The sequence below is a fragment of the Cetorhinus maximus genome, chromosome 34, assembly GCF_964194155.1.
Source record: "Cetorhinus maximus chromosome 34, sCetMax3.hap1.1, whole genome shotgun sequence".
NCBI classification, from domain to species: domain Eukaryota; kingdom Metazoa; phylum Chordata; class Chondrichthyes; order Lamniformes; family Cetorhinidae; genus Cetorhinus; species Cetorhinus maximus.
In genome coordinates, this window is record NC_135912.1 from 5,132,471 (window position 1) to 5,145,732 (window position 13,262).

General features: G+C 47.0%; 1 protein-coding gene across 1 annotated transcript in view; it reads left to right on the forward strand.

The window, feature by feature from the left end:
* The window catches only part of LOC144671845 (uncharacterized), a 148,006-nt gene that overhangs the window by 101,582 nt on the left and 33,162 nt on the right, over positions 1–13,262 (forward strand). Inside the window, exons 32-36 of the mRNA XM_078533894.1 lie at positions 1,339–1,425; positions 2,905–2,982; positions 5,960–6,040; positions 10,279–10,365; positions 11,646–11,723. Coding sequence (XP_078390020.1) covers positions 1,339–1,425; positions 2,905–2,982; positions 5,960–6,040; positions 10,279–10,365; positions 11,646–11,723 — 411 coding nt within the window. The remainder of the gene's footprint in view (positions 1–1,338; positions 1,426–2,904; positions 2,983–5,959; positions 6,041–10,278; positions 10,366–11,645; positions 11,724–13,262) is intronic.

Sequence of the window (13,262 nt, forward strand, 5' to 3'; positions counted from 1 at the left end):
CATAGCCCCAGATGACAACATGCTTGTAAAAGTGCATGTTGCCACAGAAACTTGGACTGCCTGAATGAACTGTTAACTCCACCTTGTTACATTGGGTCCATGGTCTCACCCTGGGTAAGCCGCAGGACAGGCTGGTTCACGAGAACAGGAACACTTTACCATGTGACACATCGTATACTATTCTGTTAGCATGCTGCTGGTCTGTTCCTTAAAGGCCACAAGTTTGTCTTGCTAAATGGACGCGCAGATCAATTGAAAAGGCTTGCCTTTGGGAATAACTGACCACCTCTAGCTCTATAACCCCCCACCACTGCAATCTCTGCACTTCGCTTATTCTGGCCTGTGGTAGAACCCTAATTTTAATCACTGTGATTGGTGGCTGTGCCTTCAACTGCTGAGACCCTAAGCTCTGGAGGTCCTTCCCTAAGCCCACTGTATCACTGCCTCTCTCCTTTTAAGCCGCAAGTTAAAAACTACCTTGCCTGTCGTAATACCTCCTCTTGAGGCTCAGTGTCAAATATAATGCTCCTGTGAAACACTTTAAATTGTTTTGCTTTGAAACATATAAAATCCTGAGGGGATTTAAGAGGGTGGATAACAGGAAGATGTTTTCTACTAGAACCAGGGGAATGCAGTTTAAAAATAAGGGGTCTCCCTTTTAAGGTGGAGATGAGAATTTTTTTTTCTCTCAGACGGTCGTAGGTCTGTGGAATGCTGTTCCCTGGAATGCAGTGGAGGATGGGCCATTGAATTTACTCAAGGCTGAGATTAGATTTTTGAAAGACAAGGGAGTTGAGGTTAACGGTGGGGAGGTACAGGCAGGAAAGTAGAGTTGAGACCTCAACCAGGTCAGCCATGATCTTATTGAATGACAGAGCAGGTTCGAAGGGCCAAATGGCCTACTCCTGCTGCTAAGTCTCATGTTCCTATGTCCGTTCTTTCTGGTGAATGTTTTTACATAATCATGGTGCAGAAATTTATACTTGTGACAATAAACTAAGCTGGAAAGTTATTGTCTGTACTTATTTAAAAATGCATTATTTGTACTGGGGAGAAGTTGCCTTTTGCGATTTGTGCCAATGCAACTAATGTGTTTCAGTTCATCTTGAACACACACCACTGACATGGTGCCCTTTGTGGTTGAACATCCTCCTTGATTCCTCTCCATCAGGGAACCACACACAAAGAGTCACTCCCCGGAGGGTTGTTGACAAAGGTAGAACCAAACGCCAGTGAAGAGTCAATGTCACGAAAGGGTAGACTAGCGAACAGGGATTAAACTGGATTCCATTCACTGATGTGCCCGGTAATATAACAAAGCTCTTTGTTTCTTAAAAGCTGCTTCAAATGAGAAAAGTGAGGAGGAAGAGAAGGAATTTATTACACCCTCGCTTCAGCAGCAGCAGAAACGAAAACAGGAAAAACGTAAGTGAATAAATCTTCTTACAACTTGAGATCACCTTTTTCTTAGCCTCTTCAAGCAACATGCTGTCTTCCCTGGCCAAGCAGACCCCAAACTCAGTCAGTGCCATGAGGGAGACATGTCCTGTTAGAGGAATTGGAATCATAGACCCCTACAGCACAGAAGGAGGCTATTCAACTCATCGAATCAGTGCAGCCTCTTTCAAAGGGCCACCCAGTTAATCCTATTCCCCTCCTGCCCTTTCCCCATATCCCTCTATTTTTCCTCCTTCAAGTGTTGATCCAATTCCCTTTTGAAGGCCACTATTGAAGTTATTTCCACTGCCCTGTCAGGTACTGCATTTCAAATACTAACCGCTCATTGCAAAAGCTTTTCCTCTCTGGCTCATTTGCCAATCAACTTAAATCTGCTGTAGAGATGTATTACCGAGAGGCTGCTTGAGTTGAACAACAAACTATTTACAGAGCTGCTGGATTAGCTGCAGGCCTCTAGCAAGGCTCCAATACACTCTCTAGACAAGGAAAACTCTGCCCCTTATAAACTTCCCTGTGCTTGGTGCTGATTGGCTGTTCTAACAACGTGACCCTTATTCTGTAAGGCTGGCCTTAAAGCAACAATCACCACATCTGTGTTCTCTGGTCACCAACTTTTCAGCCATTGGGAACAGTTTTTCTTTATTTACTTAATACCATTCTATGAAATGTCCTCCTGGCCTTCTCTGCTCTAAGAAGCACAAGCCCAACTTTAGTCCACCTTTGTAACTAATCCTTCACAACAAAAACAAAAATTCCTGGAAAAACTCAGCAGGTCTGGCAGCATCTGTGGGGAGGAGCACAGTTAACGTTTCGAGTCGCACGCGGACTCGAAACGTTAACTGTGCTCCTCTCCACAGATGCTGCCAGACCTGCTGAGGTTTTCCAGGTATTTTTGTTTTTGTTTCGGATTTCCAGCATCCGCAATTTTTTGCTTTTAACTAATCCTTCATTCGTGGAAGCATTCTCGTAAACCTCCTCTGCATCTGCTCCAAAGGCTTCACGCCCTTCCTAAAGTGTGGTGCCCAGGATTGCACAGTACTCCAGCTGGGGCTGAACTGCTGTAATACAGTTCAGAAGGGGGCCATGCAGCCCATCGAGTCTGTGCTGGGATGTGCCACTTCATTGGTTTTGCTGTGCTGGGTTGCCAGTACCTGCTTTTAATTGACTCAAAGGACACAAAAAGGGTGAGCTCTTGGCAGATTTGAAGCAGTAGTGGACAGTAATGAGAAGACAACCACTGGGGGAACTGAAGAGGCCAGATGGGCGACGTTTCCAGCAAGATCTTTTAAGGGTGGAGAGTGGGGAAGGAACAAACCAGGGCCTCTAGTCGACGCTGGGCTGGAAGAGCGGGAGAGGCTGTAGGCGCAAGTGTAACGGGGTAATGGGCCTAGAGTATTCCTTGACTAGCAAAATTGTCACAAATCTCATTGTTTCTTCCTCAAAAAGTGGTTTTAAGTGAGAAAAGCAAAGAGGATGAGTGGAAGGACAAGCTGCCTGGGGTAAAGAAGAAAATTGCAGAAAAACGTAAGTAAATAAAAATAAATTTTGCTTTCTCCTCAGTCTCTTAACCCCATGGACAAGGGGGCTGGCAGGCACTTGGGTCCCAGACCCTGCCTGTTCAACTCTACTCCTGACCCCAGTCAGGGTCACCCAGTGAAGGTTGTCTTAATTGGGGAGATGGTGGCATAGGGGTAATGTCACTGGACTAGTAATCCAGAGGCCCAGGCTAATGCTCTGGGGACGTGGGTTCAAATCCCACCATGGCAGCTGGTGAAATTTAAATTCTATTAATAAAATCGTGAATTGAAAACTAGTCTGTGATGGTGGCCGTGAAACTACCATGGATTAACGATGGTTCACTAATACCCCTTTAGGGAAGGAAATCTGCCGTCCTTACCTGGTCTGGCCCACAAGTGACCCCAGACCCACAGCAAATGTGGTTGATGCCCTCTGAAATGATGTGGGTGGCAAACCACTCGGTTCAAGGGCAATTAGGGATGGGTAACAAGTGTTGGCCTTGCCAGCGATGGCAGCATCCCTGAAAGAGTTTTTTATTAAAAATTCACTGCCTGTACGAGCATATTGGCAATTTTCATATTTCATACAAATAGCCTAGCGTATAGCATGCACTTCCTGTAGTCCTGGGAAGTGCCTTTTTTTTTTAAAGGTTGCATTTGCTGACAACGCTGTGTGTGCACAGTTTATCTGCCAACGGCTTGTTTGTAGAGGGCAATGTGCAGCAGGGCAATGAGCGACATGAACCCAGCTTATTAAGTTTCAAAAACTGTATTGCATGCATCAAAATAAAGTGGCTATCTTGTGAGCTACATATTCCGAGCAACCTGGTGACTAAGCGCAGAATTTATCGCTCGTCGGGCGGGCACGTGCCCGACCCAAACGAGCGTAAAATAATGCACAATGACACTGGGCGAGCGTCCAGCGTGGGAGTTGGCAGTGCACCCGCCGACAATTAAAAGGCCCATTAAGGCCTAACGATTGGCGGACAGACGAAAAGGCCAGGCGGCTTTTGCAATTTTTGCGAAAACTGATCGATGGGCGGGATGAGGTTTCGATCCGTCGTTTTTTTGTAAAAGAAATAATTTAGAAATTAGTATGAAAATTTTTACACGTCCCTGCTCTTGTGACGGAGTCACGTGAGGGGACGTGTTTTTTAACATGTTACCATGCTTTATTTTTCAGTTTCGAAACTGTTCATCTCCCTAAGGCAGCTCAGTGTCTCGGGGAGCTTTTCCAGCATGTACCCACGTATGCGCACTTGCCCTCCTCCTCCTCCACCCAACCCCCTCCCCCCCTCCTGCCAGCTGCCGCCCGCAATTCACGCTGGGTGGGGGCCGTTTTTGCCCTGCCGGCGTGAAATCGCAGTCTGGCCCCGATCGCGGGCGGCTTCACGACTGCTCCCACCCGCCTGATGAGGGCAAAATTCTGCCTCAAGTGATGCGTGAGATCCACAAACTAAGAGCATATTGCGATAACCAAGTTAGAAAGCACAATGAGTTGGCGGTGTGCTGGGTAGACTGATGTGTGCATGTCATTCCTGCGCATGCACAGATGGTTATCAGCCGGCCATTTTGCATTGGCAAAGGACAGTGTGTTTTTTTGGATTCTTTAATGGGATGTGGGTATCACTGGCAAGGCCAGCATTTGTTGTACATCCCTAATTTCCCTTGAACTGAGTGGCTTACATATATGGTAAGGACAGCAGATCTCCTTCCCCACAGTGAACCAGACGGGTTTTTACAACAACCGATGATAGTTGCCATGGTCACCATTACTAACACTAGCTTTGTATTTATTGAATTTAGATTCCACTAGCTGCCGTGGTGAGACTGGAACCCATGTTACCAGGGCATTAGGCTCTGGAGCAATGACATTCCCACTATGCCACTGTATTCCCCCTCTAAATGCTATTTCTGTGACATCCAGCTGTTACAATTTGTGTATTACTTGCATTTCTATAGCGCCTTTCACAACCCCAGGACACGGCCTTACAGTGAATGAAGTGATTTTGAAGTGTTGTCACTGGTGTAATGCAGTGAACCCGGCAGCCATGTTTTTGCACAGCAGGCTCCCACAGACAGCAATGTGGTAAATGGCAAGATCGCCTGTATAGATATCGTTGAGGGATAAATGTTTTCGCGAGCCTGGAGGACTTCCATGGCTCTTGGTAACACTCCCACCTCTGAGTCAGAGGATCATGTGTTCAAGCCCCCCACCTCCTGAGACTTCAGCATCTAATCCAGACCAGCACTTCAGTGCAACGCTGAGGGAGAGCTGCGACATCACAGCTGCCATCTTTCAGATGAAGTGTTAAGCTGAGGCTCCACCTGCGTCTTAGATGGATACAAAAAATTCCATAGCAATTATTCAAAATGAGAGCAGGAGAGTTATAAAGCCATAAAATCATTACAGCATAGAAGGAGGCCATTCGGTCTATTGAGTGCATGCTGCCTCTCTGCAGAGCAGCCCAGTCAGTCCCATCTCTCCTCCTCCCCCATACCCACTCTTGCTGTATCTCAGTAGCCCTGCAAATTTATTTCCCTTGAGTGCCAATCCATTTTCCTTTTGAAATCATTAATCGCTGTGCTCCCACAACCCTGATAATGACTTCCAGGCCATTATCACTCACTGCGTAATAGAACCTCTTTGCAATGTCCTGGCCAATATTATCCAATGTCACTATCTCCTCTGCACCCTTTTGACATCCTTTATAAAGTGTTCTGCCAAGAATTAGGACACAGTGCTCTCGCTGAGAGCGAACCAGTGATGTATAAAGATTTTGTACTCCGTGTCCCTGTTTGTTTGCAAAGCCCAGGATCTCGCACACTTTTTTTTTTGAGGCCTTGACCAAATTTGTACCCTCGGGAGGTGAAAGGGGAGAATTAGCAGAGAGAAAGTTGACCAGATCTCACTTGTAAAAATGTGGGGCCTCAACATTGTTCGCAGACCACTGTCATTAAACCTTTTCTTTCTTCCTGAAAAGCTACTTTAAGCGAGAAAAGAGAAGGGGAAACTGCCCCTCCACTTCAGAAGAAGAAGAAGATGAAAAAAAATCAGGAGAAGGGTAAGAAACTTTTTTTTTAACACTTGAAATTGTGTTCACCTCAGCCTTATCAGTGACGACCATTGCTTCTTTGGGCAGGGAGCCTGGCAGACACACAGGTCCCAGACTCGTGCTGGTGCAACACTCTGCCTGACCTTAAGGGACATTGATTACAGAGTGACACAATTAGCTGATTGTATCTAAATGGGATGGTATTATTGGCAGTGTTAGGGCTTGCGAATATTCTACGTATCCTGTATTTCCAAGAAGTGTCACGTTATGCTTATGTCAAGCCAAGCAGCCACATTTCACAGGGATGTACTTATTTGTCAGTTGACGTTTTGAGTCAGTATGACCATTCATCAGAACTAAGACATATAGAAATGAGATGAAATATCAACTGGTAGAAGTGGGTGGGACAGGAGAGCTCGATAGGGGGCCAGTGATAGGTGGAGGGCAAGAAGAGACTGCCAAAGATGTCATAGACAAAAAGACAAAGGGGTGTCGATGGTGATGATATTATCTAAAGGATGTGCAAATGGGGACATTAAGGGAAGCAAGCTAGTGGCAGATGGCCCTAGTGCGGGTGGGGTGGGGGGAAGGGATCGAAATGGGCTAAAAGGTGGAGATGAAACAATAGATCGAAATAAATTTTAAAATAGGGAAAAGAAAAAAATATCGCGTAAAAAAAATAAATAAATAAATTATTGGAAAAAGGAGGATCAGAAAGGGGGTGGGGATGGAGGAGAGAGTTCATGATCTGAAATTGTTGAACTCAATATTAAGTCCGGAAGGCTGCGAAGTGTCTAGTCGGAAGATGAGGTGCTGTTCCTCCAGTTTGCGTGAGCTTCACTGGAATATTGCAGCAGGACAAGGACGGACATGTGGGCATGAGAGCAGGGAGGTCTGGGTCATGCTTGTGGACAGACCCAGAAGTGTTCCGCAAAGTGGTCACCCAGTCTGCGTTTGGTCTCTACAATGTAGAGGAGACCACATTGGGAGCAGCAAATGCAGTAGACTAAATTGAGGGAAGTGCAAGTGAAGTGCTGCTTCACTTGAAAGGTGTGTTTGGACCCTTGGACGGTGAGGAGGGGGGAAGTAAAGGGGCAGGCGTTGCACCTTCTGCGGTTGCATGGGAAGGTGCCGTGGGAGGGGGTTGAGATGTAGGGGGTGATGGATCAGTGGACCAGGGTGTCCCGGAGGGAATGACCCCCTGCAGAAAGCCGCTGGGGGGGTGAAGGGAAGATGTGTTTGGTGGTGGCATCATGCTGGAGTTTTGCAGAAATGGCGGAGGATGATACTTTGAATGCGGAGGCTGTTGGGGTGATAAGTGAGGACAAGGGAGACCCTATCATGGTTTTGGGAGGGAGAGGAAAGTGTGAAGGCGGATGCACGGAAGATGGGCCAGACATGGCTGAGGGCCCTGTCAACCACTGTGGGTGGAAAACCTCGGTTAAGGAAGAAGTAGGACATGTCAGAGGAACTGTTTTGGAAAGTGGCATCATCAGAACAGATGCGACGGAGGCGAAGGAACTGAGAGAATGGGATGGAGTCCTTAGAGAAAGCGGGGTGTGAGGAGCAGTAGTTGAGATAGCTGTGGGAGTCGGTAGGCTTGTAATGAATATTGGTGGACAGTCTATCACCAGAAATTGAGACTGAGAGGTCAAGGAAAGGAAGGGAAGTGTCAGTGATGGACCACGTGGAAATTGCAAGCAAAATTAATAAAATTTTTCCAGATCCAGATGATAGCATGAAGTGGCAGCGAAACAGTCATCGATGTACCGGAGAAAGAGTTGTGGGAGGGGGGGGCTGAGTCGGACTGGAACAAGGAATGTTCCACATACCCCATAAAGAGACAATCATAATTGGGGCCCATGCGGGTACCCATAGCCGCACCTTTTATTTGGAGGAAGTGAGACGAGTTTAAGGAGAAATTGTTCAGTGAGAGAACGAGTTCAGCCAGAGGGAGGAGAGGAGTGGCGAATGGGGATTGTTGGGCCCTCTGTTCGAGGGAGAAGCAGAGAGCCCTCAGACCATCCCGGTGGGGGATGGAGGTGTAGAGGGATTGGACGTCCATGGTGAAGAGGAGGCGGTTGGGGCCAGGGAACTGGAAATTGTTGATATGATGTAGGGCTTGAGAGGAATCGTGGATGTAGGTGGGGAGAGACTGGACAAGGGGAGAGAGAATGGAGTCAAGATAGCAAGAAATGAGTTCCGTGGGGCAGTAACAGGCTGACACGATCGGTCTGCCGGGACGGTCCTGTTTGTGGATTTTGGGTAGGAGGTAGAAGCAGGCTGTCTGGGGTGGGAGACTGAGGTTAGAAACTGTGGAGGGAAGATCTCCAGAAGAGATGAGGTCCTGGAAACAATGGCTTGATGTTCAGTGGAGGGGTCATGGTCCAGGGGGAGGTAGGAGGAAGTGTCTGCGAGTTGACGCTCAGCCTCTGCGAGGTAGAGGTCAGTGCGCCAGACAACAACAGCACCACCCTTGTCAGCGGGTTTGATGACAAAGTCAGAGTTGGACCTGAGAGAACGGAGTGCGGCAAGTTCAGAAAGAAACAGATTAGAGTGGGTGAGAGGAGCAGAGAAATTGAGACGACTGATGTCACGCCGACAGTTCTCAATAAAAAGATCAAGAACAGGTAAAAATCCAGAGGGAGGTGTCCAGGTGGAGGGAGAATATTGGAGGCAGGTAAAAGGATCCGTTGAACAGGGAGAGAACTCCTGCCCAAAGAAGTGAGCACAGAGACAAAGGCGGCGGAAGAAGAGTTCAGCATCGTGCCGAGCCTGAAATTCATTGAGGTGAGGGCGTACGGATATGAAACAGTCCTTTGCTGAGCACTGAACGTTCAGCATCAGAGAGGGGAAGGTCAGAGGGTATGGTGAATACACGGCTGAGGCTGGGATTGGAAGACAGGACAGGGACAGAGGGACAGGCAGGGGTGAAGGGTCCTGGATGGGTGTTGGTGTCGATGAGTTGTTGGAGCTTGCGTTCCTTTGCACTTGAAAGAAAGAGACAAAGTTTCTTGTTGAGGCGTCGGATGAGACGAAGAATAAAATGAAACTGGGGGCAAGGACAGCTTAGAGATAGGGTGAGTCGGTGCTGCTGGGGGGAGAGGTCAGTGTTCATATGGCGGCGCATGGCACGGAGTGTGGATCTCAGGATGCGACGAGAACAGCAGTCCGAGGAGCGTTGTATGTCCCGGATATACCTGTAATCATGGGTGGGTTCGAAACATTATGGATGGAACTTCAGTTGGAATCCATGTGGGGTAAGTCGGAGACAGAGGCAGTCACTGAGGAAGGAAATATGGCTGTGAAAGCGAGTTTTAGTTAACACCTCATAAAACACCAGGAGAGAACAGTACTTCTTCAAGGTTGGCATTCCTGGAATAGAAGTGGCAGTCAATTAAACACTAAGATAAAAGCAAAATGCTGCGGATGCTGGAAATCTGAAACAAAAACAAAAGTAGCTGGAAAAGCTCAGCAGGTCTGACAGTATCTGCGGAGAGGAACACAGTTAACGTTTTGAGTCCGTATGACTCTTCATTAGAACTAAAGAAATATAGAAATGTGGTGAAATATAAGCTGGTTGAGGGGGTGGGACAGGTAGAGCTGGATAGAGGGCCAGTGATAGGTGGAGGCAAAGAAGAGATTGCCAAAGATGTCATAGACAAAAGGACAAATGTCCCACACCCCTCAACCAACTTCGATTTCACCACATTTCTATATTTCTTTAGTTCTGATGAAGAGTCATACGGACTTGAAACGCCAGCTGTATTCCTCTCCGCAGATGCTGTCAGACCTGCTGAGTTTTTCCAGCTATTTTTCTTTTTGCCTCATGCTCCTATGTCCGTTCTTTCTGGTGAATGTTTTTACATAATCATGGTGCAGAAATTTATACTTGTGACAATAAACTAAGCTAAAAAGTTATTGTCTGTACTTTTTTAAAAATGCATTATTTGTGCTGGGGAGTAGTTGCCCTTTGCGATTTGTGCCAATGCAACTAATGTGTTTTAGTTCATCTTGAACACACACCACTAACATGGTGCCCTTTGTGGTTGAACATCCTCCTTGATTCCTCTCCGTCAGGGAACCACACACAAAGAGTCACTCCCCGGAGGGTGGTTGACTAAGGCAGAACCAAACGCCAATGAAGAGTCAATGTCATGAAAGGGGAGACTAGCAAACAGGGATTAAACTGGATCCCATTCGCTGACGTGCCCAGTAATATAACAAAGCTCTTTGTTTCTTAAAAGCTACTTCAAATGAGAAAAGTGAGGAGGAAGAGAAGGAATTTATTACACCCTCGCTTCAGCAGCAGCAGAAACGAAAACAGGAAAAACGTAAGTGAATAAATCTTCTTACAACTTGAGATCACCTTTTTCTTAGCCTCTTCAAGCAACATGCTGTCTTCCCTGGCCAAGCAGACCCCAAACTCGGTCAGTACCGCTCAGTACCATGAGGGAGACATCTCCTGTTAGAGGAATTGGAATCATAGACCCCTACAGCAGAGAAGGAGGCCATTCAACCCATCGAATCAGTACAGCCTCTTTCAAAGGGCCACCCAGTTAATCCTATTCCCCTCCTGCCCTTTCCCCACATCCCTGTATTTTTCCTTCTTCAAGTGTTGATCCAATTCCCTTTTGAAGGCCACTATTGAAGTTATTTCCACTGCCCTGTCAGGTACTGCATTTCAAATCCTAACCGCTCATTGCAAAAGCTTTTCCTCCCTGGCTCATTTGCTAATCAACTTAAATCTGCTGTAGAGATGTATTACCGAGAGGCTGCTTGAGTTGAACAGCAAACTCTATTTACAGAGTTGCTGGATTAGCTGCAGGCCTCTAACAAGGCTCCAATACACTCTCTAGACAAGGAAAACTCTGCCCCTTTATAAACTTCACTGTGCTTGGTGCTGATTGGCTGTTCTGACCACGTGACCCTTATTTTGTAAGGCTGGCCTTAAAGCAACAATCACCACATCTGTCTTCTTTGGTCATCAACCTTTCAGCCATTGGGAACAGTTTTTCTTTATTTACTTAAATACCATTCTATTCAATGTCCCCCGGCCTTCTCTGCTCTAAGAAGCACAAGCCCAACTTTGGTCCACCCATGGAACTAATCCTTCATTCGTGGAAGCATTCTCGTAAACCTCCTCTGCATCTGCTCTGAAGGCTTCACACCCTTCCTAAAGTGTTGTGCCCAGAATTGCACAGTACTCCAGCCGGGGCTGAACTGCTGTGGTACGGTTCAGAAGGGCGCCATTCAGCCCATCAAGTCTGTGCTGGGATGTGCCACTTCATTGGTATTGCTGCGCTGGGTTACCAGTACCTGCTTTTAATTGACCCAAAGGACACAAAAAGGGTAAGCTCCTGGCAGATTTGAAGGAGTAGTGAACAATAATGAGAAGACAACCACTGGGGGAACTGAAGAGGCCAGATGGGCGACGTTTCCAGCAAGATCTTTTAAGGGTGGAGAGTGGGGAAGGAACAAACCAGGGCCTCTAGTAGATGCTGGGCTGGAAGAGCCGGAGAGGCTGTAGGCGCAATTGTAACTGGGTAGTGGGCCTAGAGTATTCCTTGTCTAGCAAAATTGTCACAAAACTCATTGTTTCTTCCTCAAAAAGTGGTTTTAAGTGAGAAAAGCAAAGAGGATGAGTGGAAGGACAAGCTGCCTGGGGTAAAGAAGAAAATTGCAGAAAAACGTAAGTAAATAAAAATAAATTTTGCTTTCTCCTCAGTCTCTTAACCCCACATCTGCTCAATGGACAAGGGGGCTGGCAGGCACTTGGGTCCTAGACCCTGCCTGTTCAACTCTACTCCTGACCACTAGGGTCACCCAGTGAAGGTTGGCTTAATTGGGGAGATGGTGGCATAGGGGTAATGTCACTGGACTAGTAATCCAGAGGCCCAGGCTAATGCTCTGGGGACGTGGGTTCAAATCCCACCATGACAGCTGGTGGAATTTAAATTCTATTAATAAAATCGGGAATTGAAAACTAATCTGTGATGGTGGCCGTGAAACTACCATGGATTAACGATGGTTTACTAATACCCCATGAGGAAAGGAAACCTACCATCCTTACCTGGTCTGGTCCACATGTGACCCCAGACCCAGAGCAAATGTGGTTGATGCCCTCTGAAATGATGTGGGTGGCAAACCACTCGGTTCAAGGGCAATTAGGGATGGGCAACAAATGTTGGCCTTGCCAGCGATTGCAGCATCCCTGAAAGAGTTTTTTTTTTAATTCACTGGCTGTACGAGTATATTGGCAATAGTCATATTTCATACAAATAGTCTAGTGTATAGCATGCACTTCCTGTAGTCCTAGGAAGTGTCTTTTTTTTTCAAGGCTGCATTTGCTGACAACGCTGTGCGTGCACGGTTTATCTGCCAACGGCATGTTTATAGAGGGCAATATGCAGCAGGGCGTATGCCATCTTTATAGGGGGCAATGTGCGACATGAACCCAGCTTATTAAGTTTCAAAAACACTATTGCATGCATCAAAATAAAGTGGCTATCTTGTGAGCTACATATTCCGAGCAACCTGGTGACTAAGGGCAGAATTTATCACTTGTCGGGCGGGCACGTGCCCGACCCAAACGAGCGTAAAATGATGCACAATGAGGCCGGGCGAGCGTCCAGCGTGGGAGTTGGCAGTGCGCCCGCCGACAATTAAAAGGCCCATTAAGGCCTAACGGTTTCCGGACAGGAGAAACGACCAGGCGGCTTTTGCAATTTTTTGCAAAAACTGATCGATGGGCGGGATGAGGTTTCGATCCGTCATTTTTTTTAAAAGAAAATAATTTAGAAATTAGTATGAAAATTTTTACATATCCCTGCTCTTGTGACGGAGTCACGTGAGGGGACGTGTTTATTAACTCGTTATAATGCTTTATTTTTCAGTTTCAAAACTGTTCATCTCCCTAAGACAGCTCAGTGTCTCAGGGAGCTTTTCCAGCATGTACCCACGTATGTGCACTTGCCCTCCTCCTCCAACCAACCCCCTCCCACCAGCTGCCACACGTGTTTCAAGCTGGGCGGGGTCTGTATTTGGCCTGCCGGCGTGAAATCGCGGTCCGGTCCCGATCGCGGGCGGCTTCACGACCGCTCCCACCCACCTGCCGAGGGCAAAATTCTGTCTTAAGTGATGTGTGAGATCCACAAACTAAGAGCATATTGCGATAACCAAGTTAGGAAGCACAATGAGTTGGCGGTGTGCTGGTTGGACTGATGTGTGC